The sequence below is a fragment of the Varanus komodoensis genome, unplaced genomic scaffold (assembly GCF_004798865.1).
Source record: "Varanus komodoensis strain SLA01 unplaced genomic scaffold, ASM479886v1 scaffold49, whole genome shotgun sequence".
Lineage (NCBI taxonomy): Eukaryota > Metazoa > Chordata > Lepidosauria > Squamata > Varanidae > Varanus > Varanus komodoensis.
Genome location: NW_025336072.1, coordinates 131,241 through 158,254, shown reverse-complemented (window position 1 = coordinate 158,254; position 27,014 = coordinate 131,241). Strand labels below are relative to the sequence as shown.

Below are 27,014 nucleotides of genomic sequence, written 5' to 3'. Positions count from 1 at the left end.
CCGGGCGCGGAGACGTCGCCGCCGGCGCCGTGCGAGGAGCCGGCGGCGGCGCGCGCGAACGTCCCGGCCGCTGATTGGCTGCGGCGCGGCGGCCGGCGGGCCGGCCGGCCTGCGCTTTCTTACCTTCCCGCTGGCTCCGCGCCGGCCGCTCCGCCCGTGGGGACGCTTCGCGCTGAGGCGAGGCGAGCGTGCCGCCCGCCCGCCCGCCGGTCCGGCAGCAGGAGAATGGCGGCGGCGGCGGCGGCGGCGCTAGGGCTGCCCGCGGGACTCCCTCTCGCCTCCCGCTCCGTGTGAATGGTGAGTGAGGGAGGGAAGGCGAAGGGCGGGGGCGGCCGTGTCTCCCCCACCCCGGCACCCGCCGGCGCCCCTCCCCCTCCCCCATCTCGCCTCGACATAAGCAAATGATCACGATCATCTTCATCTTCATCACCCCAGAGCATGACTTGGCCCGAACCAATAGTCAGACAAAGGCATATTTCATAATAATAATGCGATCGTAGTCAAAATCTTTGGTGGAGGGAATCCATACTAATCACAGAGGCGCTTCTCCTCCTCCTCAGTAATATTAGGAGATTATGATATAGTCAGACCAAATATTCAAACCATGTAATGCAGCATGATAGTGATGATAATATTAATATCAATAATGATGATATCAGTAATGATGGTAATAATTATATGGTGGCGTTGGTCATCATAATGATCAATAATGTAACAATATAGTATGATTTGATCAGAATAAATGTTCAGACCAAATAGCCCTGCTTAATTATATTTGGTTGTATAATAATGATAATAATTACAGTGATAGCCATAATAGGAATTACAGCAATGCTACATTTATAATTGTTAATACATGGGGGGGGATTACTGTTACCATTACAGTAATCCCCCACCCCAGAGTTTCTCATTGCCAGCTTTTCTCGAGACATTTAGATCCTTTAGGCAGGGCAAAAGGGTAAGAAACCAAACCCAAATGGAACTTGTTCAGTTCCTTCCAGCCCCTTCCTCCAGCTCAATGTAAAGAGCATTATTTTATACTGCTTTTGAGTTAGTATTCTGAGCTAGCCAAGTGTCAAAGGCTTTGGTTTTAATTGTTTGTCCTTGTATTAAGACCAAAGGATTTGACACTTGCCAGGCTTTGGATGGTCCCTCCAACACACACTTCTGTTTCCATCCCCCTTTCAGGAGGGCTTCTCCAATGTGATACCCTCCAGAGGTGTCATCACCTCCCATAATTCCCTCACCACACCTCACCTCCCATAATTCCCTTCAGCACCAGCTGGCACAACCATTGCTGGGGATGAAGGAAGTTACAGTCTGATCCAAATTTGAAGGGAGTCAAGTTACTTGATGCTTCAGCTTTGGGTGTACCAGGTCCCCTTTTCTAATGTCTGCTTGGCTCGGCTTTGGTAAAGATTTGCTTAGCAGGTGATGGGGAAAGACATCTTTCTGCTTGAGTTCCTAGAGAGCAGCTGAATATCAGGATGGACAGTACTGGGATGAATATAGACCTGACAGTACTGGGATGAGCAGATAGATCAAAGAACTTCATGCATTCATATTCAGCAGGATACTTGGTTTGAGGAGAACTTGTGGCTCAGGGGCAGAGCACATGCTTTGCTGTACCCCTACGAGCCTGCAAAATTGCAGTCACTCGGGACAGACTATCCTGGGCTACATGGAAAAATAGTTTGACCTGGTTTAATGCACGTTGCGACCTAGCAAATTCTTTGTTCATCCTTATGAGTTTCCCCTCATCCAGCCCCAATTCTGTTTTGTCCACATGTGTTGTCAGAAGTCATTCCTCCTCCCTCCCCCAAAATCCATATTAAGTCTGGTCTGATTAATCGGCCATCTAGCCTCACACATGGAACCAGATCCTTTTTAGTAACTGGCGATAACGTGCAATTAAACCGAGGATTTTGTGCATGCAAAGCAGGTGTGCTACAACTGAGCTAAAATGTTTCCCAAACATTATTTTAATTGGGTTGTCAAGGAAATATTTGATTTATTAATGAAATACTAGTATTAGGAATATTAATGAACACCCTCACATTCAAAATGCCATCTTCTTTAGCACATGAAGTACCCCAGCCCCTTCTTTCCCCTCAGTGCTCCAGATCCCATTCACTGTCCCATGCAGCTTCTTGCTTGGGGCCTTTTGTCCAGGCAAAGTTTCCCCCTCCCCTCCAAATTTCAGCAGCAGTAGAGATAGGTGTTTCAGGCACAGAAATATCTCTCCCTGCTCCCATCCACATTTCCGTCATGCTGCACATATTGTATGGCAAGGAAATGGAATGGAGCAACTAGGATTCAACCCAGTTAGCAGGATTTCTGTTGTTACGATCAACTCTCTCTGTGTGTATATGTGTAGGCAGCTGCACATGTATGTTTTAAGGATCCTGGGAGCTCTATGTATAAATTTGCGTGCACACAGATATTTCTGTGGAACCTTAAAAGCAGTAGCTCATTCATTGTCTGACTGGAGGGCAGGCTTGATTCTGCTGTAATATTGTCCTTGGGTGCAGTTCTTTCTTTCTTTTACTGATATACCACCTTTATTTCTGCAAGAGACCCAGGTCAGCTTACATAGCTCCACTGTATCTTCAGAACAGCAGCCCAGTATAGTAGATTCAGCTGAGAGTCAGTGACGGGCCCAAGGTCATCCGAGTGATCATCATGACCAAGTGGGGATTGCAGCCCAAATCTCCTCAGCCCTAGTCCAGCACTCTGACCGTAGGCCACGCTGACTCTCCATGTATTCCTTTGTTCATAGGACTGGGTGATAGTCATTCACATATAGAGTAATCAGAAGGTGCCCTTGGAGACATAATGAGGGTGCTTGCTACCTGCAGTCCTAGCTAGAGGATCAAGCCAACTCTTCTCTGTGGGTTCTTTCACCCCCTTAGTCTCTTCCTGGTTTCCATTTCTTGATCAGAGTAAAGTGTAGTTTTTGAAAGCTGGATTTTTATATGCACATCTTAACTACTTCCTTGGAGGAAAAGTGCAGGAAGTAACAAACACATAAGCAAAGATCCTCATGTCGTGGCCAGGCTCAGCTCTGATTTTATCATGGCTACTATGGATAAATGTATTTGCCACTGTATGACTGGATTTCCTTAAACACTGGGGAAATCAGGAGGGGATGGGAGTGGGGAGCTTTCAGAATAGGGAATTAGGCTTGTAGGCCTGGGCATCTCTTCTCTGGATGTTAAGCCCTTCTTCCCACACCTCTTCTCTGGGCTCTCTTCCTGGACAATTTATATTAGGAAAGTGAATGAGAAATTAATAAACACTTGCCTTCTTTTCTTAGTACTTATAGGCCCCCTCTGACATACCTGTTCTGTTTTAACAGCTTGAAAGCAAAGCATAATTTATAAAAAATATCCAATGCTATTTTAAATGTCTTGGGCTCTTTTTAAATATCCCCTTCTACTTATGGACTTGTATACCTTCATAATATACTGTGCTCCAGTTGTCTTGATTACATTCAATGTCTGTTATGGCAAAATGACATTTTAGAGAGCTCAGAGCTGGTAAAAGTCCTTTCAAATATTGCAAAATGCAGAACGGGCTTAGATGTTTGCTCTAGGCAGCGAGCTCTCACTACCTGGTAACAAGGCCTTTGTACAGCAGTCTTGCTTCGTGCCTGCTTCAGATTCCTGTATCTTCTGCATCATGTGAAAGAAACTTATCAGCATTTGGAAGTGTGCAAAATCAAGAAACTAACGTAACTGTCCATATGGATCAGAATGGGCAATTTGTGGCCTTCCATCTGTTTTGGTCTCTGATTCCCATCAGCCCTAACCAGCATAGCCAATGGTGAGGAGTTGAGAATTGTGGGATAAAAATCTGGAATACCACTAGATGCCTTCCCTGGTGTAGATTAACAGTTTTCTTAACTTCATGTAGTTCGAAGTAAAAGCATAGAAACAGGAGCTTTGCATTTCTCAGATTCCAGTTTTGATTAGAAAAAAGCTTGAACTATACTTCAGTAATACTATTTGTGTGTGTGTATGGGGAGGGGGGTTGCTGTGGCAATAATCTAGTCCATGTTGCATTCAAAAAGTGCTCCTGTACAGCTTCTATGAAGCTGCTTTGCACTGGTCTACTGCTCCATCAAGCTTCATGTTGTCTACAGTGACTGGCCGTGGCTCTTGAGAGTCTCAGGCCAAGGCCTTTCCAATCAGCAGCTGCCTGAGCCTGTAAAAGTTCTTACACAGTCATAGCCAGAGGCTTGTGTTTCACAGGGAAGAGTTAATTCGAAAGAGTAAATTGAGTTTGTTTGTGACATTACTGCTTCTTACCAAAGGGGAAATTACCCTGCAATTACATGACAAGTATGGCACCTAGGATAAAAGATACAGCTAATCCAGGTTCAGGATTTAGCTTTCAGAAAGTTCCTTGCTTTAAATAGCTGTTGCTGCTGCAAGATAAGCATGCTGCGACAGACTTCTCATGGAAAAACTGGACTCTTTTTTCTTCTTTCATAAAAGTGAAACCTTTTCTGCAGCCTGCACAGAGAATTGTTAATAGGTGGCTGCGAGGCGGCTGCTGTGGTGGCGGCTGCTGCTGCTGTTGTTGCTATTGTTGTTTCTATACTGCGCCACAACTGAAGTTGTCTGGGGTAAGCTAGCTTTGCTAATAAGAAGACCTGCAAATGTGTTCAACCACTCTCTGTGTCACTTTTTTTACTTACAGCTCCTTTTCTCTGCCTGCTGCTGTAATCTCACAGACGCCATTTGATCAACCAAACTGAAGAGCCATTGGCAGTACTGTGCTGTGGCTTCCTCAGTCTTCTCAGGCCAGTAGGTATGGGGAGAGTCCTGAGAGGCAGTTGTGGCAGCATTGCGCCGTGGGACTGCTGCGATACTCTAAGCCAGTGATGGCGAACCTTTTAGAGACCGAGTGCCCAAACTGCAACCCAAAACCCACTTATTTATCACAAAATGCTAACACTGCAATAAAACCTGAATACTGAGGTTTTAGTTTAGAAAAAACAACTCATACATTAACATCTTTTGTCTTAAAAGAAAAACACAATAACAGAGCTTTCAATGATACAAACAGATTTTTATTGAAAGGTAAAAGTTTGCATTTGGCATGCTTTTGCACAATTAATGCAAGCGAAAAACTTGTGTTAATAAAAACGAATGTATTAAAACTCACAGCCAGTCCAAGCAAATATATATATATCCTTGGTAGTGCACTGACTGGCCATGCGAAAGCTTAAATGAGTCACAGCTAATGAGTCATGACTCGTGATGTCATCGCCTGGTGCCACTTCTCCTTTCCCAGCATGCGCATGGGCCCTAGGTGTGCTGGGGGGATGCTGGGGCGACTTAGCTCGCATGCCGCCAGAGGGCTCTGTGTGCCCACTGTGGCACGCGTGCCATAGGTTTGCCATCACTGCTCTAAGCGAAACCCTAAGCACTTTTTTCATTCTCATTGGTCTCTCTCTAGTCCTCAGTGGGAAAGTGCAGAAGATGCTGCAGTAGGAGGCTGGATCACTCGCAGTCTGGGTGTGCTCCGTCTTTGTTAGTCGGGAAGGGGGAGGCAGGAAACGCAGCAGAGCTCTGTTCCAAACTCCTTGTCTTGGAGGTGAGGCTGTGCCTGGTTTCCTAAAAGCAGCACATGTTTGCTTCAGGAAGTAAAGATGATTCAGAAGGCATATATAGCTATAATAGTTGGATATTAAAGCTTTTTTCAAGATTTATGTTGCAGTGCTCCTTGACACAGATTAGTTGATCCATTTTAGCATAGTACATGTTTGTCTTTATTTAATCTAGCATCATGTATGTAAGGGCCCACTTTTTTTCCCTTTTGCAGACTTCTCAGTAGTCCTTGATCTTCATAAAGTCTGCCCCCGTTTTTTGTCTACGTTGGTAGCTGTTATAATTTGTAGCTTCCTGATATTTGTCAAAACTCTGCATCTTCCATATAGAAATCATGAATATTGAAAAAGATGCATCAGCTGCATCCAAAACTTATTGACTGCCTGAGTCTGAAAGCTTGGGAAGAAACAGTAGAATTTTTTTAAAAAGTTGAAATCCTATGCACGTTTAGGGGAAAAAAGTTAACTCCCAGTGCGCCTTTGCCTGCATACGCTCTAAAAGCCCTACTTTTCTGCTAGCTCAAATTTAATGTTATTATTTGTATTTTTATACTGCCCAGTAGCCAAAGCCAGGCCCTTGTAATGCCATCTTAGATGTAAAGATCAAGGTCCTATTTGGTGTCTGATGCACAAGGTAGCTTCCAGAGGAATAGATGAATTCAAGCCACTTGCAGCAAAAACAACAATTTTATAGCACCTTAAATACTAACAGCTTTGCTGTGGTAGATGCATTCATGGATTAGAATCAACTTCATCAGATGCATGTAGCATTAGCCTCAACTGACAGATATACATGGATGCAGAGAAATTATGTAAATTATGCGGCGCCCAGCAGGCATGAAATACAGGAATTGCAGTCTGTCCCATTTCTGTTTAAAACTTAAAATGTATTAGAGAGGAATGTATTGACCATTCAGGACAGGAATAGGTGCCATAACACAGTGTGCCAAGCAGTGTGATGCTAAATGCTCATCTCTTGCACATTTAAATTTTATATACCCATTGTTCACATGCCTTTTCTTTGTATACTGTGTGTACATATATGCATACCTATGAACACATACATTCTGCCATAGAACAACTTCATCCATCTAAATAAGTGACCCCAGTCCACGAAAGTTTGGGTCACAATAAACCTGCTCCCCGTTAAAGCTCTGCTTTGTTTTCCAAACAGGGTGGAGTTTGAGGTTTATAGGCAGCCGCAGAATCCTGATTTGCATGTAAAATAATACAATATTTCAAGCATTGGCTGCTCACTTCCATAGCAAGTGGCAGCTGCTAAACTACCCATGGACCTTCCCTCTGTGGTTTATTTAGTGTAATGTACAAACCAGGACCTCTAACTCGTGTCTCCTCCAACAAGCCAGAGAAATTACCTGTGATTTGTTGTGGGGTTATTCCCCTGGCTTGTTGGGCAAGGAACAAGCTGGAGTTTCTGGTGTGCATGTCACATTCCTGGTTCATGTGTTTCGTGTTGCATCCAGGCAGTATGCATGAACATGCTGCTCAAAGCGATAAGCCAACACACACACGGTTCTGCTGTGTAGGCTCTGCTGATTAGGAGGGTAAGGCCAGTGTCATTCATTCCTGTTGAGTAGGCTTAATCACTTGCATGTTAGCATAAATGCTTGAAACTGTGGAGTTCTTGTTTTCATTGGGAGCTGCTGGCCTTGAGTCTAAATGGATACATTCACTGGTAGAATTTTCCATTTGTTGCTTCCATTAGGCAAGCCCTCTTAAGTAACAGTGAAAGGCTTATGTAACTACACAGGGGTCATGTCTTAAAGAAAAGGGGAGTGTAGGTGGGAAAGAATTGCTTTGCTTTTTGAACTATGAAGGTGGAGGAAGATTTAGTCATGAGCCTTAGGAAGCAGAAAGTAAAGTTTTCAGAAGTGACTGACAAACATACATGACTTCCTGTCACAAAGCAGATTACTGATATGGCAATTATTTGGTTCTTCGTTTTGAAAATAGCTCTTGTAACTGATCTTAGGTTAGTGCCTTTTATTCACCAACTATCTCAGTATTTTCAAAAGTATTTTTAATCTTTCTGACTTCTTGACTTAAAATTCCCAGGCAACATAATATAATGTAGATACTCCCTAAACATGCTAAAGCAAGACATTCTGGAGTTTTTAGTTTGAGCGAATACCCGCTATATCAACTTGTTTGCCAAGGAGCCCTGCAGAGTTTCTAGGGAGCTGCTTTCAAGCTCCATGAACTGAGATTTCTTTCATCACATCAACAGGTGAGGTATGGCTCTGGAGTGTATTGCTTTGGGTGACATGTGGGACTTAGAATGAATGCATGCTTCTCCATGCAAAGAAGTTGCTTGCGCAGAGGAAGTCAGCATGTTATGAAGGATGCTAGGCTAGAATCCTTCTCCCTGATATCTCATTGTGACTGCACGGGCATGTCATCATACGGGAGAATCAACCCAACCCAGGCAGTTTCCCAGTAGGAAACCGCCAAGCTTCCCAGCCTGGAGTCATATGGCACAGCCACGGGGCCTCCTTATCTGCTGTTCCAGAGAACCAGGCTTCAGACCTTGCCTAGACGTGACCTAGAACACTCCTGCATCTTCACAGTGCATGAGAAAATTAGTCATTTTCTCCTGTGGAGCCCCAGTTAAACTTCCAAGGAACCCCAAAATTCCTTGAAACACAGTTTGAAAGTGAATGCATGCAAAGAAGGTTTGGAATGGCCAAGGGAAATGGTCTGCTGCACCATTAAGGTCTGAGGCACCAAACCTTAATGGTAGATCAAAGAAGGCAATTTTCCTTTCCAGGAAAGATGACAAGCCAGTGGCTTGTAGATAGGTACAGGGCCTACTAAACTCTGGGCCTAAGATAGATGCAATTACACCATTGGCTACTTTTTGTGATGAACTTCCCCAGCACTTTAGGGATAAAGTTGCTCAGATGCGCCATGAATTGGACTCCACAGTTGGTTTGGTCCTAGAACGGAAGGCATCCAGAGCACCGTCTGGTCTGTCTTTGTTGGATTGATTTCAATTATTGCAGCCTGATGATGTGGACAAGGTCCTTGGGCAAATCTTTCTCACCGCCTGTTTACTTGACCCCTGCCCTTCATGGCTGCTCATCAGAGCCAACATTGGGATGTCAGCCTGGGGTCCAGAAGGTTGTCAGTGCCTCTCCGAGGGAGGGTCAGGTCCCCACACCCCTGAAGATAAGACCCATCCTGAAGAAGGCAAACCTGGGCTCAGATTTAGGGGTTGTATCCCCCCCCTAAAGGACAGGGTGTGTAGTTTGGAACTGCTCCTTGACCCGGAGTTGCCCTTGGAGTCCAGGTGACTGCTGTGGCAAGGAATGCTTTCCTTCAGCTTATCCACCAACTACACCTTTAATTGGATGAACAGAGACTAGTGATGGTGACCCACGCCCTGGTAACCTCACAGTTAGACTATTGTAATGCACTTTACTTGGGGCTGCCTTTGGAAGATGGTCTGGATACTTCAACTGGTTCAGAATAGAGCAGCCAGGATGCTAACATGGACCAGCAGATTTGCACATATAATACTGGGTCTTTACCATCTGCATGGGCTTCCAGTTGAAGTTCGGGCCCAATGAAAGGTGTGGGTGATGACTTATAAAGCCTTAAATGGCCTAGGACCTGGATATTGAAGGAGTGCCTCCTTCCATATATACCGCTCACCCCCTAAGATCTGGGTTGAAAGTCCTTCTTTGGGAGCCCTCTTTGAAAGAGATCAGAAGAATGGTAACTCGGAGAAGGGCCTTTTCTGCGGTGGCACCCTGCTTATGGAGCATGCTCTCCAGAAAGGTGCATCTGGTGCTGGCACTTTTTTCATTTTGACACCAGGCCAAAACCTTTTCCCCAATTTTTTAAATGTTAAAGTGTTTCAAGATGGGTTTTCATTTGAATGTTGTCCTCTGATGCTGTACCTTTATTTCATTGTACTACTGTCCAGGGACTTTTTAGTGAAGGACAGTATATGAAATCTAGAGATAGATAGACAGACAGACAGACAGATAGATAGGACTAACCACAGTTGTATGAACAATGCTAATTATAAAGTTCAGCAGGAGCATGTCTTGATTTTGCTGAGACTGTCATTTGATAGCAGGTAAGGATTATATAGCTACCCTTGGCATTGGTAGCAAAAGCCAAGTGTTTAACATTCTTTTGAAAAGTGGAAGAAAGAAAGGATGCTGGTAGCCTGGGGATTTATTGCAATCATTTCTAGGAACTAAAAAGCTTGATGATGTAATAGGTTCTCTGCATTCTTTTCCAATATCTTTTAAATCTTGTGGTCGCCAGTAGAATAGATTCTGCTCCACTTTGGGTTAAAACTGGGATACAGTTTACACATGTGTATACATTCCTTTATTTATGATTTGTTTAGAATCACCTCAGAATATAAAATTATTAGGAAAACAGTATTAAATATTTGCTTTCTAAAGTTTCCCAGACAATTTCATTTTCATGGACTCCTGTAGGCTTTATAAGGCAGGCACTACCAATACCTCTTGCTTTTAGACGTTAATAGAACAGGCTGTTGCAATCCCAGGCGAACAAAATGGCCTCTCTCCAGGCCTCTTGTTGTTGTAGTTATCAGGTCAGGCCAGCAGTGGCCACAGGGGAATAGCTTCCCTGCCTTGGAAATATGTTACCAAGCACCAGGCCCAGGTGAGACAAGATGTTTCTCTCCAAAGAAAACAGGGGCTTCTCTATAGGGCAGATGGTAAATTGAGCAGGGGAGTGTTGTCTCCATAAAGCTGCAGTGATGTCAACATTGCTAATATGCCTGAAGACAAGGGAACAGATCAGGCAGCAAACTTGTCTCCATTGGTAGGTACCATTTGGGTGAGAACGAGAGTTCTCTCTGGGATAGCTAATCTAAAAGCTGAATATAACATGTGGGGCAGTTGTCTTGTAAAATACACTTGCATAATTTGGTTCCTGACTGAATCAAAAAGTGGAGTAAGTGGCAATGATGAATTTTGAATTATTACTCCATTTCCTTCACTATGCCTTTGCGTTTATTAATGCTTGTGCATGCATCACTTTAGTAACCACTCGTTCATTTTTTAAAGTGTACATGCTGATTGCCTAGTGTAGATGAAAGAGCGTGGTCCTTTTGTGGAAGGCGGCATGGATTTCTCAGATGACAGGACAGCAGTTGCGAAGCAGAGTGCAGTTAAATTTGTTTTTCAGACAGCTTTCTTTCCCTGTGTTAACAGTTTCTCAGGTGTTTCCTGCACGCTCCAAAATATCCCAGTTACAACTTTATGTTGTAAAGTACCCCTCGCTTCTTGTGACTCGAGTGTTTGTTACATGATACCAGCAAAGCTTTTTGCAGCTTGGCTGTCCTGTTAGTGCTCACCAATACTGACTTTATATGCTGTGGCTTTTAGATTTCACTGATACTACTCTGGTAGGTACAATAAAGTCTATGACTTCACAATTCTTAGATGGCTGCTTGGTGGACTTGGTGTGTTTAGACATGTTTTATACCTTTAAGGATTGATGCAAGCAATTCCCAAACTTCAGGTATTTTTATATTCACTGAATGGCTATGTTTCCTTTTCTACTCCTTCACCAGAGAACCTAATAGTAGAAGTTTATTAAAGGCACTAAATGGCTTTTAGCTGAAAAGTTTCCTGAAGGTTGATATATTGCACATGCATGCCTTTTAGCTGTGTCATCTCTGCCTTTTGACTCCGACCGTCTTTGATTATTTCTCTGTCAAGGTGTTGATTTCACTTCTTGGATATAACCACTCTTTGAGATCTGTGCCTTTTCATTACTGGGAGTTTGGAAAATATGTGCCTACAGGCATTCTGGACTTCTGGCATTCATGGGCATTTAGTATTAATAGTGGAGGCAGCATATCCTACAGGGTTTGCAGAAAGCAACTCAATAAGCTTTTTGTAAGACTGAGTTCATTATTTCACAGGATTCTTGTTACTGGCATGCGTGTGCGGGTTAGAAGCTGTTGCTGGGGGCAGAAAGAGAAATTCCAGAGGTTTAAATAAATGGACTGCAGGGTTCCGTGTTGCAAATGGCACACGCATTTTTTGTTCATTGCAAGGTAACCAGTTGGTGTTGAGTCACTTGTCAAAATGGTATAATTTGCTCAACTGCATGCCTAGAACATTTTGTCGAGTATGCTGTCTTCAATTAGAATTTCTTACTGTTGTTAAAATGCCAACGAGTTTATCACAGTTGGACACAACTTTGAATGTGATTGGTTTAAGTAGCCTTTAAAATCAAAAATATAAGTCCCAGGGTGGTGATATGACATCGAACACAAGATAAAAGAAAAAGGTTCTAACATTTGAACCTTTCGTATAAAGGTTTATAGGAACTAACATGCAAGAACCTTCCTTTTCTTCCATATTCATGTTAGAAATCTGATACATCTTGACTGAAATTCTTCTGTGTTTTCCTAGCTTTGACCTCCAAGTGAAGAACAAAGCCAGGAGGGGTGTGTTTAGACTTACTGTGTGACGCTAGGGGGAGATTTCTTAAGTTGCTGTTTTCTTTCATTACAGGTGTGAAGTAAAAATGGTGCAAAAATATCAGTCCCCTGTTCGTGTCTACAAATATCCCTTTGAGCTTGTCATGGCGGTAAGTGGAACATCCTTTTATTTGTCTTGTCTGTTTCTTAGCTGCAATGAACTAACATTCTTCAGAAGCCTCTGATATGAGCATCGCCAATACTAGGATGTGTGGCTTTGTGCGTTTGTTTCTGTGGTTTGTTTGAGCTGAAACTTCGGCAGAAAAAAACATTCAGCTGGGGTTCTTTTAATTATTTGCCATAGCTTCACAGGGTTCTTTAAAAAACTGGTGTAGAACATTAATGCTGAATTGATTTGTGGTAGAGATCAGAAAGGAGTGTAACCCCCCCCCCCCCGTAATTGTGCTAATGGATGGTTCTGTGATAATTGGGACCTTTGAGATGGTGCTGCTTCCCACTTATCTGATTTTTTAAAATTCAGTAGAAAAGAATCAGCATTCTCAATTGCTGATGAGAATTTTCAGTGTCTCTGGGATAAATTCTGATTAGCGTGGCCCTTTGCTTAAGAAGACTCTCTCCCCTTCTGGGCGTTCTTGCCCCATCTAAGCATTTGCTTTGTGAAGATCCCTTTGTGAAGATTGTGACTTTTGCTGGAAAATGTAATTGGGAGGAGGTGTTTGACAAACCTCTTGTAAAGACAACTATGGCTTAGTCAATTCTGCTTGTGTTGCTTGTGCCAGATGCACCTGATTGATAGCAATGCATCTGGGAAAAGGAACGAATGCTCCTGTATCCCTCATGAATTGGACTCTGTCACTCTGTGCTCCTTGAGGACTTTGGTCTGTAAATCTGTCCCCTCTGCTTCGCTGCCGACTACCATGTAGGGAAAGAAGCATGGCAGTGGGGTTTTCAAATTTTCTTGCAGCAAAGTTTCCAAGTATATATAGTTTCTCTAGTGTATCTGTTTTTTGTTTCTTCTTGACAGTGCTGGAAATATTCAGCACAAAGGCACTGGCAAATGAAAAAACTCTTGGGTTGTGCTTCGGCTTAACTAGGCTTTCATTTTATAGGAACCAATGTTAAATAAATTTGTTGTAATATTTATTGTTTGTGTTGATGTCACTGAATTTGATTTCAGGACATTTTACTTTGTGACATGCCCTGGAGATGAAGGTTATCTGGGCTGTAAGAATTTTTTAGAGGGTCCATGAATGTTAATCTTATATATTGTTACAGTTTACGATTTTGCAGAAGCTGGAACTAACGTGTAAAACAACTTGTTTAGCATTACATCTATGCTCTGGCAAAAATAAGGATTGCAACCCTTCTAGAGCCTGAGCTATGAATTATCGGAAGACATTGCATGTGAATCCAAGAGTTTTAAAGATTTCAACTTATAAGAAAGGGAAGCCATGCCAAAATGAAACTGATCACATTGTATTTTGAGGCAAACAGTAAAGTAGAAAAATCTTGCTTGGGGGATTAAGTTAAAGCAAGGCAGTCTTAAATATTTAATTTTGCAAAAAATGCAATAACTCTGAGCAGAATGTATTTATCACCAAATTGTCAACTGCTCGTATCCCATTTTGAATTATTGAATGAACTTTGATACCCAAATGCCCATTTTTAGGCAAAATCGAATCCTTTTCTCTGGTTTTAGTTTTCCAATCAGCCAGTTTCTTGCCAGTATGAACAAATGGGGTTTTAAAGCCCATTCTTCCAAATAATGTATCTTTTTGCATGTGGAAATCAATAGACATGATTTTGAGAAGGGTTTGTACTTTAATAGGAAGTAGCTGTAGATAATACCTGTCAGTGCGCTCTCTTTTGTGAAGTGGTGTTTAGAGCTCATTTCAGTGTTTCTGATAATACTAACAGTTTTCACAACAAATTTTGATTTCTGTTTTGATTTTAAGCTTTGATCCTTCTGTGTGTTTATCCAGATTCTGTAAGGGAGCAATCCTATGGCCTCTAGACACTGTCTGAGGAGCCATAAGATAGTAAGGGTTTCTCCCCCCTCAGAAGGGGGAGTCAGCCCCCCCTTCCCAGTCCCATTGCATCCGATGCAGGAAGAATGCCCCAGTGCTTCTTAAGGTTGGAAAGTGAACCTTGGTGCTGGGGAAGGGACCATTTCAGTCAGCAGATGGGGAAAAGATTGAGCAGTTGGGACATGAGCTATCCCAAGACCTCTTCAGACCCCCTCCCCTCCCTTCCCTCCCCTCCCCTTCCCCTCCCCTCCCCTCCCCTCGTACTGTAACTAGATAGGCAAATATGACTTCAGCTGCTTCTTTGCAATACATAGTATGATCAGAAAGCTGCAGTTGATGGACTTTCATCCTAAATGTGTGAAATTCATCAGTCTTGAGATGCACGGTAGTATACAGATCCTTGTACTCATGGAAAGAAAGATTTATTTACTGGGAAGTCCTTTTTAGTGAATATCTCCCCCAGAGATCAACTGACAGAACACTGCTTAATGGGACTAAGCTCATTATTTGTCTGAGTAACCTTTGCACTTAATAGTGAGCTCAGAGTGAACTACACATATTACCAATAGAATAAAGTCAATTAAATTAACAGTATTTAATATAAATCACCAGTTAAACCAATCTCCATAAGAGTAACATGCATTTCAACAGCAACAGCACACTTCATGAGTAATTCAGTGCTCTACTATGTGTGATTTGATAGTCTTCCTAAATAGGTCCTGTATGTAAGAGGATACAGAACTGTTGTGATAGTTTGTAAATATCTTATTCTGTCTGTGTGACTGAGTTCTTTAATGAACATACAGGATTAATAGGAACATATCCTTATCTCAACATGTACTGATTCATCCTATGAGAAGATGCCACCATATCTAGGTCAAACATAATCCTGTTTCTTGAAGTGGCTACTTCTTAATACATAGACCCAGGAGGCTCCACTATTTGAATTATTATTTAAAGTTTCTCAAATCAGATCTTAACTTGCATATGCATAATGTGGCAGCCTTCTTCTTTTGCAGGCTTTGCATTCATTAAAGAATTCTCCCTGCAGCAAAGGGAGCAGTTTCTTAGCAGCTAGAATTCCTTTGAAGTAGTCAGAAAGCTGTGGCTGACTTTAGAGGTTTGGCAGTAGCTAGAGCTCTTGGTGTGTCTATCTAAATGATGAAATGACAGATTTGTCTCCAGTGGCCTCATACTTACTATATCCTTAGATGAAGCTGCACAGGAGATCCATTGTAATCCCTCCAGCCTGCATAGGAAATATATCTGTAATAGAACTTGACACTTTGTGGTTTGTGAATGCACTGTTGCTTTAGGTGTGCCCTTATATTATAGGTTCAGATACAATACAAAGCCAGTTTGAAGTAGTCACTGAATTCTTCTTCTAGTACTCATAGCTATACTTTCATAGAATATTCAGAACATTTTAGTTCATGCTAGTAATTGTCCTTGTGGGATTAGTAAAATGTAGATAGGCTGACTCCATCCCAGACTCACATACGTCATGTAAAATCATCATGTTATTGCTCCCCACTTTATCATAACAGGGTTGACTTGGAAATGTTCTCCCCTAAATGCAAGTACCACGACGCAGACCTAAGACTGGCCAAAATGAGGGTTAGGGAAACAGCTTCTGAACAAAACTTTATCTTTAGTTCTATACATTCTTATTTGTTACCACGTATGTAAATAAATAGGGCTGTATTATAGTGCCTGCATTCTGTAACAGAAACAAAGAAAAAGCCTACATGGTGTGGCAAAAGAAACACAGTTGTTAAGGACAGGTAAGAAGCAAAAACAAAAAGGTGACAGAAATAGGATCAGGTTCGTGAATGCAACTTTTCAGCAACTTCTCTGTGGTGGCACCCAACCTATGGAATTCACTCCCCAAAGAGGTCCGCCTGGCACCGTCGTTACTGGTTTTTCGGCGCCAGGTAAAGACCTTTTTATTTAAACATCATTTCAATTGTTAAAACATATGATCTGGCCAGAGCAACTTCTTCTTCCTTCTCTTTCTCCTCCTATATTTTTATTTTATACTGATAATTTTAATTTTATATTTGTAAATCAATGTATTTTTGTATTTTTGTATTTAATGGTAATTTATTATGTACTATTGTATTTCAATGTATTTTATCATGTTGTAAGCCGCCCCGAGGTTTCGGCAAGGGGCGGCATAGAAATGTTATAATAATAATAATAATAATAATAATAATAATAATAGTCAGACAAAAAGAACTATTACAGTAACCAACACAAAGAAATAGAACAACAGAAGAGAAACAGCAAGAGACCTCTTCCAGAAGATCCAAGAAATCAAAGGGAATTTCAAATCTAGATTAGGAATGCTGGAAGACATAGAGAACATACTATCTGCCAGGATAAAATGAAGTGAAGGTGGAAACAATATACAGAAGAACCACACAGACAAGTTAAAAGGAGGGTAGAACCTTTGAAGTGGGATCTTATGAGGAACCTGCAGTATTAGAAAGTGAAGTGAGAACTGGTGGAAGGAATAAAGTACCCAGAACAGACAGGTTACCAATAGAACTATTCCTAGCTGAATTGGGTGAAATCCTAACAAGAATATTCCAGCAAACATAGAAGTTTAAACAATGGCCTACATAGTGTAAGCTTTCAATGTACATTTCGGTCCCCAAGAAAGGAGATGCTAAGGAGTGCAGCAACCGTTAGACTATTGTGCTCATTTTCCAGGCAAGCAAAGGGATGCTCAAGGGGCTGTAACAAAGAATATTACCCTCCATGAATCAAGAAATACTTGGGGTTCAAGCTGGATTCTGAAAATGAAGAGGTACTCAAGATCATATTGCAAATATATATTGGTTACCGAAACATGCCAAAGAATTCAGAAGATCTGTCTGTGCTTTATAGACTACAGCAAGCCTCTGATCAGGAGAAGCTATGGCTGGCCATGAAAGAAATAGGTGTGCCTCAGCACCTGATTGACCTGAAGAGTAACCTGTATCATGGACAAGAAGCTACTGTTAGGATCGAAAATAGTGAAAAAGAATGGTTTCTGGTAGGCAAAGGTGTTAAACAAGGGTGCATTCTATCTCCCTGTCTGTTCTTTTTGTACGAGAACTCATTATAAGGAAAGCTGGATTAGGATCAGAGTAGGAAATAGTGAAAGATGGTGGAAGATCCATTAATAATTTAAGATATGCAGATGATGCCAAATTACTGGTAGAAAGCAGCATGAATTAAAATGACTCCTGGTGAAAGTGAAAGAAGTGCAAAAGCAGGACTGCCGCGGAACATGAAGAAAACAAAAATCACGACTACAGAAGAATCACACAGCTTTAATGTCAACAGTGAAGACTCTGAAATTGCAAAAGCTTTTACCTGCCTTGGCTCAGTTAAATGGAGACCGCAGTCAAGAAATTTGAAGAAGAGTGAGACTTTGAATTGGGGCAGTGGGTAAGCATGTTTGACTGGAGACCAAGGCTAAGATCACCCACTCTATTGTATTCCTGACGGCTATGCATGGCTGTCAAAGCTGAACAGTGAAGAAAACTGACAGGAGCAATGCATTTGGAACATGGTGCTGGAGAAGAGCTTTACAACTCTCCTCCACTGACAGAAAGAACAAGCGAACCCAAGATCAAATCAAGCCATGGCTTTCTTTGGAAGCAAAAATGACAAAATGGAGGCTGTTGTACATCGGGCACATCATGAAAGGGCAAGGCTCGCTGGAGAAGACCATCATGCCAGGGAAAGTTGAAGGCAGGAAAGGAGGGAAGACCAAAAATGAGAGGGATGAATTCCCTCTCTGCACTACGTATACAGGGGCTGAGCAGGCTGCCAGGGACAAGGCATTTTGGAGGGTCCCTGTTCATAGGTCACCATAAGCTTGACATGACTTGATGGCGCATAATAACAATGAAGACCATAGCCTGTGTTTTATTTGTTTCTTTATTTATTACATTTCTTTATGCCAGTTAACTGAAACTCTTTTTGTGGCATAGTCAGGAATAGGAACAGAGTAGCTGCTTATACCTTACCTTTAATCTGGCTTATTAATCATGCATAACCGATTAACAGCATAACTGACATACAGAAATGGGTTTAGAATAACTTGCTCACAAGTTGAATGCACAGGAAGTCATCTAGTCCTGTTGTTACAGGAATGCAATAAGCTCTTGATGCTGTGGTCTATCTTGCTAGAAAAGACTAACTATTCTGTAAGTATGAGTACTTGGGCACAGCTCTTTGGTTTGTCCATTTCTTGTACCTCTGCTATTCCTCTTATCCTGCAGTTGAAGTAAAAATAAGCAATGGTTTACACATGAAATAAGTGTTAAGAAAATTTCCAGTCAAGTTAACTTTCCTGTACAGGCATGGAAAGTTCCCAACCTACGCCATGCCGAGAGCAAAATTTTGAGACATGGTCCTGCATAGCATGCGCCAATTCTATTTGCATACTTTAGCTAGCATAGTTTTTAGAGTGCAAAATTCTTTCCTGCTAAAATTGACACTGGGCATTTTGCACTGATTTATGTCTTCTCCCATAAATTGTTTGTTTATGGGAGATGGTTTTCTTTAAAGCTTTGCCCACGGAACTTGAAGGGACTGACCCCAGAGCAGCATTCCTGCTCTGTAACTTCTTTGTTACAATCATATGAACATTGGGCTTCAGCCTGGAATCTGCATTCAGTCATAACCTTTTCCTTCTTGTTAGTGCTTGCAGCCACAAACACTTCTTGTGCAAAGTAGGTTCAGTCTAGGTCACTGCTTGTTGAACAAGGCAGCTGTAAAGATCCTGAAAGTGGTTACACAAGGCACTTGATGTCTGGGCTGAATTAGAATGTTAATGCGGTGTTGTGTAGAAGCTATCTCACTCCACTGACTTTAACAGAGGTGGAGGAAAGCATGGCATTGTGGATGTACTGGTAGGTTTTGGTGGGTGCTGTGTCACTGACCTCTGTTCTATACACTTAAATTTTGGCTAAGATTCACTAGAGATCTGTGAAATGGGCTTTATGTCCTTGCTTGACTGCAAAAGGGCTTTGAACAGGCTGCTCTTTCACAGGATGATTGTGTAAGGAACCAACTTCAACAGCTAAATTAAATAAAAGTTAATAGACCCTAATGTCCTCTTCTGCTTTGTTATGCCAACTTAAATAATTGATTTTTTGTTAACCCACGCATGGGAGATAAGATGAATTATCACATTTTCTGAAATAGTCATGTTTTCTGACATGGATTAACAGCGCTGGTATGATGTAGTTAGCATGGATTAAGGCTGAGCCAGGGTGAGCAGATTTTTGGCTTTTTATTAGAACCTACCAACCAGAACCAGCTGCAAAACAGTGTTGCAGATAGGTAAAATATACATTATGAGCAGGATGCTTATTCAAGGAATTTGTGAGCCAAGCTCACCAAGAAAGAAAGAAAGACAGACAGACATTGTGAACCTTTTGTACAAAAATCAATTTGTTTTTTCTCCAAATATTCTTTTTAACACTTGCTATTGGTAGACTAGTGTGAGTTGAAAATCCTTGCCAGTCTACTGCAAGTTAGATATCAGTAGATTCTACTCCATGTTTTGCTACCCCAGTACTTATAGCTGTGCATAATTTCCAGCAGCTCCTTAAAAATGTTTTTAATGGGCAGCAACCCTGAGCTGGTAGAGGCTGCTTAACTCCCCCTCCCCAGGCTACTGTTTCTTCTCCAAGGGTCACCCATTGTGCCTGCTTTTTGTGGAAAATCATAGGGAACTTGTATTTTGCCCTAAGTCACAAAATGGATAATCATGGTGGTTTCCTAGTATGTTGAACAGTACAGTTTTGAGGTTTGATAAGATGTCTATACTTTTGGTAGCCTCTTAGACATTATTGCTTCTCAGGCTTTACATAGCCATGAGTTACTTTGCTATCTAAACCCGTCTGCATACAGATGTTGCTCCTTGCAGTGCAGCTCCAGCTCTTATAATCTTGTCTTAAAACTCGGATGCTATACATTGAGAAACTAGTGGGCTGGAGGCCAGATCTATCTTTTCAAGGCCCTCTTCAGGAAATTCCATCAACGAGCAACATGATAGCATTTGCTGCTTAAGTTCCAGCAGAAACATGTAAAACAACATTAAACAACTACAGTAGCCTCTTTTTTAATCTGTGCAAGCATATTGTGTCATGTTAGATTGGGGTCTGGAGCAGTCATGGTAAAATCATTAAATGTAACTTAATCTTAGCAGAGATGTCATATTCAAGGCTATGTTTAATGTTATGTCAGCTGTCCAGTGTTTGCCGGTTTATGATCAGTTTCTGTGCTGTAAAGTATGAAATCTCTCCTGATTTTTCAGTGTGGTAGTTACAAAAATCTAAAGGCATATTCTGAATCTAACATAATAGGATATTTCAGTATAAGTCATTTTATATTTCCAGAGCCTAAAATTGGCCTGAAACAGACCAATGTGTTTTTCTTTTCCTAAAAATGACTTTTGTTCTGTACTATGGGAACAATAGCAAACAACAGCAGGTTTTCATAATGTTCTTCCTGGAGACCCTCATTGTAGGCACTTTGTATCTACCTTCACCAGTATAACATTGATCAGCTGTGATCACACAGCAACACGCTTTCCTTCTAGCCACTGCTAAATATGACAGCAATCAAGAGTGGTTGCATGTTTCCCGCATGCGTTGGTTTCCAAGAGACAGATGCAGAAAAGGCCTTGGTATGTAATACAAAGTCCTTGTATATGAGCTAGGAGGAGTTTCTGTTCTTCGTAATCTGCTGTAATATGCTGCCAACGTTCATCTCCCTCTTTAAAGAAATGTCTTGGATGAACATTTCAGTGGAGGGAATCCAGCGTTGCTTTCCTGAGAATATGTATGGGTTGCTGCTATCTTCATGTAATCATCTCTGTTTCCTTTCTGAAACTGTGTTGATACTATGAAATGCTGATAGATAACCTAACTTTGACAGCTGTTTTACCAAGTTGTATGAGACCTGGATGTTCTAGGCTGAACTGGAGTACAGTTGAATCGACATGGGCTGTGAGAGGTTTTAACTGCTTTGCCAGTTTGTAATTTGGAGAATGGTTTCTGATATTAATTGGTGTCCCTCTCTCCAAATTCACTATTATACTGGGTAAGATCAGGAGAGGTGTTTGGGTTTGTGTGTTCCTGCACCCTCATGCACTTACGTTAACATCTACTTTGCATGAAGCTGTAGCTATCTGAGTACAGGATTTTTCTTTCCCAGTGTAATAAATCAGAACAAGTTCAATTACCTTGCTTAAAAGACTGCTGCTCTTTTGCATGAAGTGACAGCCAACGTCCAGCTTGAAAACCCTCCATGAACCATGCTACACTGCATTTCCTAGTACTGAAAACTTGATTAGTGTTCCAGCTGGTGTGTCCCATACTTTCTGTAGGTATGTAACCTGCTTCTGTTATCTGAAATAGCTACTGCTTCAACTGGAGATCTAAGAGAAGGAGAAATGGAATACAATATTTAGCATCCTGTGCTATTTTAGGAATAGTAGTCACATTCCTGTGTATATATTAGAAGAAGCATCCTACAGATGCAAAGGTACTCTCCCAAGGAAGGAAAGGGGGCAAATAATCTATAGGTTTGCAAACAGAGATGAGTTGATCTCTTACTGTTCTTGAAAGCCCAGATTTTTTGCTAGCCCACAGCGTTGTGCATACTGCTTCCAGGAATGGGTGAACAGCATCTGTTTTGAAATATCTGTTTGTTCAGTTCCTTTGCTTGTATACTTGTTGTGCATTTGATTCCTCCAAGCTTTTAGCGTGGGTTTTCTTTTTACTTGAAATAAGTTTTAGCGCTCAGCATAAAGAATTCTTTCTTGAAAGATTCATTGCATTCTATAGGATTTCCTGTTGGATATGCTTAGAACTGCAGCCTTCATTTGGGTTCTTACTAGGCACTGTATCTTACAGGTATGGAAACGGAAATTCATGCAACAACGGTAAAGAAAAGTATAACTCTTAAAGCACTGGCTCTTTGTGTCTTTCTCAGGCTTATGAGAAGCGCTTCCCCACTTGCCCAGAGATCCCTGTCTTCCTGGGCAGTGAGATCCTTCGTGAATCCAAGAGTGATGATGGAGCCATTCATATAATTGAACGAAGTTGTAAACTGAATGTGGACGCACCTCGTTTGCTGAAGAAGGTGAGAGCTGATATTTCTCATGAACATGAACTCTTGAACTTGCTTGCTTTACGCAGAAGACACTGTTTTATGTTCCTTTCTTCTGAGCTTCCCTTCATGCTATGCTTATTTTCATTTTTCAGATAGCTGGTGTAGAGTATGTCTTTTTCATACAGAAAAACACAGTGAACTGGAAGGAGCGAACTCTTGTTATAGAAGCTCATAATGAGACATTTGCCAATCGCGTCATTGTCCTGGAAACATGTAACTACTCCGTGGGTGTTCCATCTACCAGATCTCCCTTTTACTGTGCCAAGTCTAATGGATTGGTTTGCATCTTGGTGATAAGAAAAAAGTGGGATGTACATCTAGTAAACAAACAAACAAACAAATTCTTATAATGGCCTTTAGTGTTGTCAGCCAACTTGTACTGAAGAGTGCAAAGGACTGGCTTGGATTTGGGTTTCTGCATGCTTCTTTGGCAGAAAGATTAGCTTTGCCACTGTTTATACAAGAAAAGGGATTATCTTCATTTGTTTGAGGTCTCATAGTCCTGGGATTGAAAAGAGGAAAGCTTTTCCAGGAATGCTGATTGGCAATTAAAGGTCAGGGTAAATTTTAGAAGTAAATATTAAACGCTAAGATGGAATTATGCTGGGTTTTTGCTCTCTTTGGGAAAAATCTAGAATATCAACACTGTATTGGAGCAGAAGTGTTACTTCTTTCATTGCTTTTCCCAATAAGTGTAGCCAATTGATACAATCATAAGATTACCTGTATTTGTTGGGGGGTTTTGAGCTGGATGTACATTGATTTTATGCCGAAATATGACTACTTCATGCGATCAACATTACACCAAGCTGCAAGTTCTAAGAGCAAGCAGGCAAGATATCTAGACCTGAAGACGGTCTCTAGGATAGTAAACTAGTGGAAAGAGCATTTGTTATATAATTGAGTACTTCTTAACTCTTATTGGGGCTGCACCTTTGGCAAGTACCATTTCTAGATTCTTTGCTTGATGCCTTAATCCGCTTTTTGTTTGTTGTATTTCCTGCAATCCTACTAGTATATGGCCAAGAAGTGATTATAACTAATGCATCATCTGCCAAGGAAGCCTGTCTCTGGTTCAGCAGTGTTTCAGTGCTTTGTTCTGTGACATTTAAGAGTATCTTAGTCCATCTCTGAAAGCAATTAAATACCCTTTTGTGTTTGGTAAACAAAAGCCTGGATTGTGTTACTTACCTGCTTTATTGGCACCTACTCAAAAGTGCAGCTTCTTGAAAACTGAGAAGCTTGGAAATACTGCTGCTTTCAGTGACCTTAGTGCCCAAAACCCATGGGTCTCTTAAATTTCAGTGTGTTTCTAGAACCACAGATGATACATTCTGAGTAGCTGCTGTAAAATACAATGGCACTTCTGTTCTGCTGTCATCTTGGGTCTTGCTGTGTGAAGGTGGGATGAGACTTTGAAGCAGCAGACCTGTGTCTTCAGATGTAGGTCACTGTCAAACATCTGTAAAGCTGGGCAGGTGATTTCAAGCGGAAATGTGGGAGGTGGTGCTGAACCTTTCCACTTGTTGCTTTACCCTTTTGCCCTGTTTCTGGCTTGTAAGGCTTATTTCTGGTCTTGGAGCTTGGCTAGGAGAAAAGGCGCTGGAGGGGAAGCATCAGAAGAATCCCACAGCCCCTCCTGCTTATGGCCTTTAAAATTTGAAATTGTGTTGTCTCCTGCTCTATAGCTGTTTGGTGCAACCCTCAGTGTGAACGCACAAGTCTCCTGCCTGCATTTAGTTTTGGCCTGAGAGATGTTCAAGAAAGCCCAGCCTTGAGGCTGGTTGTGATGGGTCCTTCAGTTGTTCATTGTTGCAAGCTCGTGGCATATTCTGGTGGAGTGTTCAGCCCCCCCGCCCCTCTTGGAGATGGTGGTTTCATAGGATGGAGCAAGATGTAAGCTGTTTCTGTGGAGTCTGTCCTTGTGGCCTGAGTTCATTCTCAACTTTGTTTTAGCTCAGTTTTCGTTACCCTGCTTTATCAGTGCAGAACCTTCTGCCCTTTCTGCTGGGGTGGCCAGCCTCTCTGTCACCTGCAGCAGTGACTGGAACTAACGCCCACCCAACCCTTCAAGTTTAAGAGTCGGTTTATGCTTTGAAGCAAAGATGTTCAGAGGTGGGGCTGAGAAATGAGTGTCCAGTTTCTTAGAATTCCAAAGTTCTGCAGTTAGTCAGGTAATGATAAGCATCTCCAAGGCATTTTTGTTTTCTTCGTGGCAGCTCCTGACCTCATATGCTCTTCCTATTTGTTACTTAAGTGCAGCGAAATTTTCTTTTTGAAAGGAGAGCAAAGTGTACGCAAAGGCACATTGGAAAACTGGCTTCTTAGCTGCTGCTTTCATGAACAGTCCTTCTGTATTCTGCCATACTGATTCTAACTGTGCCAATATCTATATCTGAGGTTAGGTTCATCCTGAAAATGAAGACTGGACCTGCTTTGAGCAGTCTGCATCTCTTGATATCAAATCATTCTTTGGCTTTGAAAACACCGTGGAGAAAATCGCAATGAAACAATACACCGCCAACATCAAACGGGTAAGCACTGATTGTCAATTCCTCCTGCGAATTGCAGTGAGCTTGTCTAAAATCCATTAGATCAGCCTTGGGATTATTCACTCACCTCGTTGCCATGGGCATGACGTGTGCGTGGAGATCCAGCCAATGGGTGAGCAAACTGGCAAAGAAAGTGAACGGCCCTCCCCTGCAGCAGGTGCAGAAAAGCAGCAGGTTGGCAGGACGGGGTGGATCCCTTCGTCTCCATGCTGGCTGAGGAGGCAGGCACAGGGTCATCTTAACAGCATGATGGGCCCCGGGCAAAGCAGTGCACTGGGGCCCCTATGACAACTACAACTACTGTTAATTTTGGAAGTTTTCCAATTTTCCAAAGGTTAACATACACAGATTAGTATGGGGCCCACATGTTAAGACGGCCCTGGGCAGGCAAGCTCCTTTCTCCATGTCCAGCAGGAAACTAGCCGAAACATGGAGCTGTTCCTTTATTGCCATTCCACTGTTTCTTTGCTGGACAGGAGAAAGGCAAGCCCCTTCCTCTACACCTAGGATGGAAACACAATAACCAGCAGAGGACACTTGGTGACTTGACTTTGCAAAGTAATTAATTGTTCCTAGTCATTTCAGGCATAAATTGCTGTAGGGAACCTTGCAAAGGTGACAGACCTTGTTTTGGTGAAAAGTACAGCAGTTACAAGTGAGTCAGTCTGCTAGTCAGGAGAGCGGCTAGGTTTGGACTCAAGCATGAGGGTCTCAATACAAGATGAGAATTTGTTCTTGGAAGGTGCTGTGTCTTGCTGAGCCCTTGTAGCAGGGGGTTGAAGGCCCTTCAGCCCACTGGCCAAGTGCAGTTTTGAAGATGCTCTCAAGGCCTGCATTCCAGTGGTGGGAGGGGCTAGGGGCAAAAGAGGCAGCGACAAATTTCCACATTTTAATTCAGACCTTTTCCTGCCAGTAACTCAGCCTCAGCCGGGGCACATTAGCCTTTTAGAATGGGCAAGAAAGTACAAAAGATGGGTGGTTGGTGGAAGGGGGGATGGCTGTCCGGGAAATGTTGGATTGGGACTCTAGGTGGGCTGACAGGTTGTGGCCTAAGGTTCAGGATTCCTGCCTTACAGCCTTCCTCAGCCTCACAGCATATCCTGGGCTTTGGCCTTTCTGGGATGACTAGGCCACGTGCCAGTAGCAGCTTTTCTTTAAACATGGAATCAGTTATTTTGCCTCTGCCCGCAGTACGGCACTTTAAATCTGGGGATTCTGGGATTATGTCTCTTCCCCTGAGAGGCTGTGCATTTGCTAAGTAGGGCTCATTTGATTCTCTTTCATTTGTTCCTGAGTAATGACACTCTTACTTTCTGGTTTAACTTTATCAAAGTGAGTATGAACAGCGACAACAGCACTATCTTTAAAAAGATATGTAGTACGTATTTAATTCTTGCTTGTAAAAGACCTTTATTCTGAAAAGATGGGGAAGGTAGAGGTGGGAATGTGACTTTGGGGAGCTCATCCAACAAGATCATAGACAATCTAGATCTATTCTTAAAACCATCCACTAGACTGCATGTTGCACGTATTTTTCTTATGTGTACAATCTTTCCCAGTTGATTTATATAGACTGAGAAGGGAGACTACACATTGAATAAACTGCTTAATTTCAGGGCAAAGAAGTGATAGAGCATTATTTGAAGGAACTGATTTCCCAGGGTATCACTTTTATCCCCCGGTGGACTCCTCCAGCTGTCCAGAGAGCAGTGGATGAAGCGACTTCAACAGCAGGTGATAGTGGCAGTGCATTGACCGAATGCTCCAGCCACCGGAGTGGCAAAGAACAGCGAGGCACTGCCTCCCCTCCTCTGGAGGCATCAACCCCGGATGGTACGTGCTCACCTTGGCCCCTTGCTAAGAGGATTCGTACGCAGCAGTCCCCTGAAGTTCATGGGGGTTGCGCTCCTAGAGCACCTGCAAATTGTGAGAAACCGCGAATTTTGAATGTGGTAAAGGTTCATTGCCAGAAGCCTTAGAACAGGGGTCCTCAAACTTTTTGAACAGGGGGCCAGTTGAAAGGTGCCGGCAGTGGGCACGGTGTGGGCGAGGCAGGGGTAGGGGCAGGTGCGCGCAGAGATCGCTTTCTCCGAGCGAGTCCAAACCGATCTCCTTGCGAGCAAGCCGCGTCATGGAAAATTCCGCAAAAGACTGAGGCCGCGAACACTGAA

The 27,014-nt window shown here is 42.4% G+C and overlaps 1 protein-coding gene across 3 annotated transcripts in view; it reads left to right on the top strand.

Annotated features, from left to right (window-relative positions):
- The first annotated feature begins 232 nt into the window (after positions 1 to 232).
- The window catches only part of SEC14L5 (SEC14 like lipid binding 5), a 45,252-nt gene continuing 18,470 nt past the window's right edge, over positions 233 to 27,014 (top strand). For 2 of the 3 annotated variants that reach the window (XM_044445715.1, XM_044445713.1), the window contains exons 1-6: positions 233 to 297; positions 12,154 to 12,229; positions 22,112 to 22,261; positions 22,384 to 22,515; positions 24,697 to 24,825; positions 26,460 to 26,676. In XM_044445715.1, coding sequence (XP_044301650.1) covers positions 12,167 to 12,229; positions 22,112 to 22,261; positions 22,384 to 22,515; positions 24,697 to 24,825; positions 26,460 to 26,676 — 691 coding nt within the window. In that variant the 5' untranslated portion in view covers positions 233 to 297; positions 12,154 to 12,166. The remainder of the gene's footprint in view (positions 298 to 12,153; positions 12,230 to 22,111; positions 22,262 to 22,383; positions 22,516 to 24,696; positions 24,826 to 26,459; positions 26,677 to 27,014) is intronic. The other variant, XM_044445714.1, reaches the window with a different exon arrangement.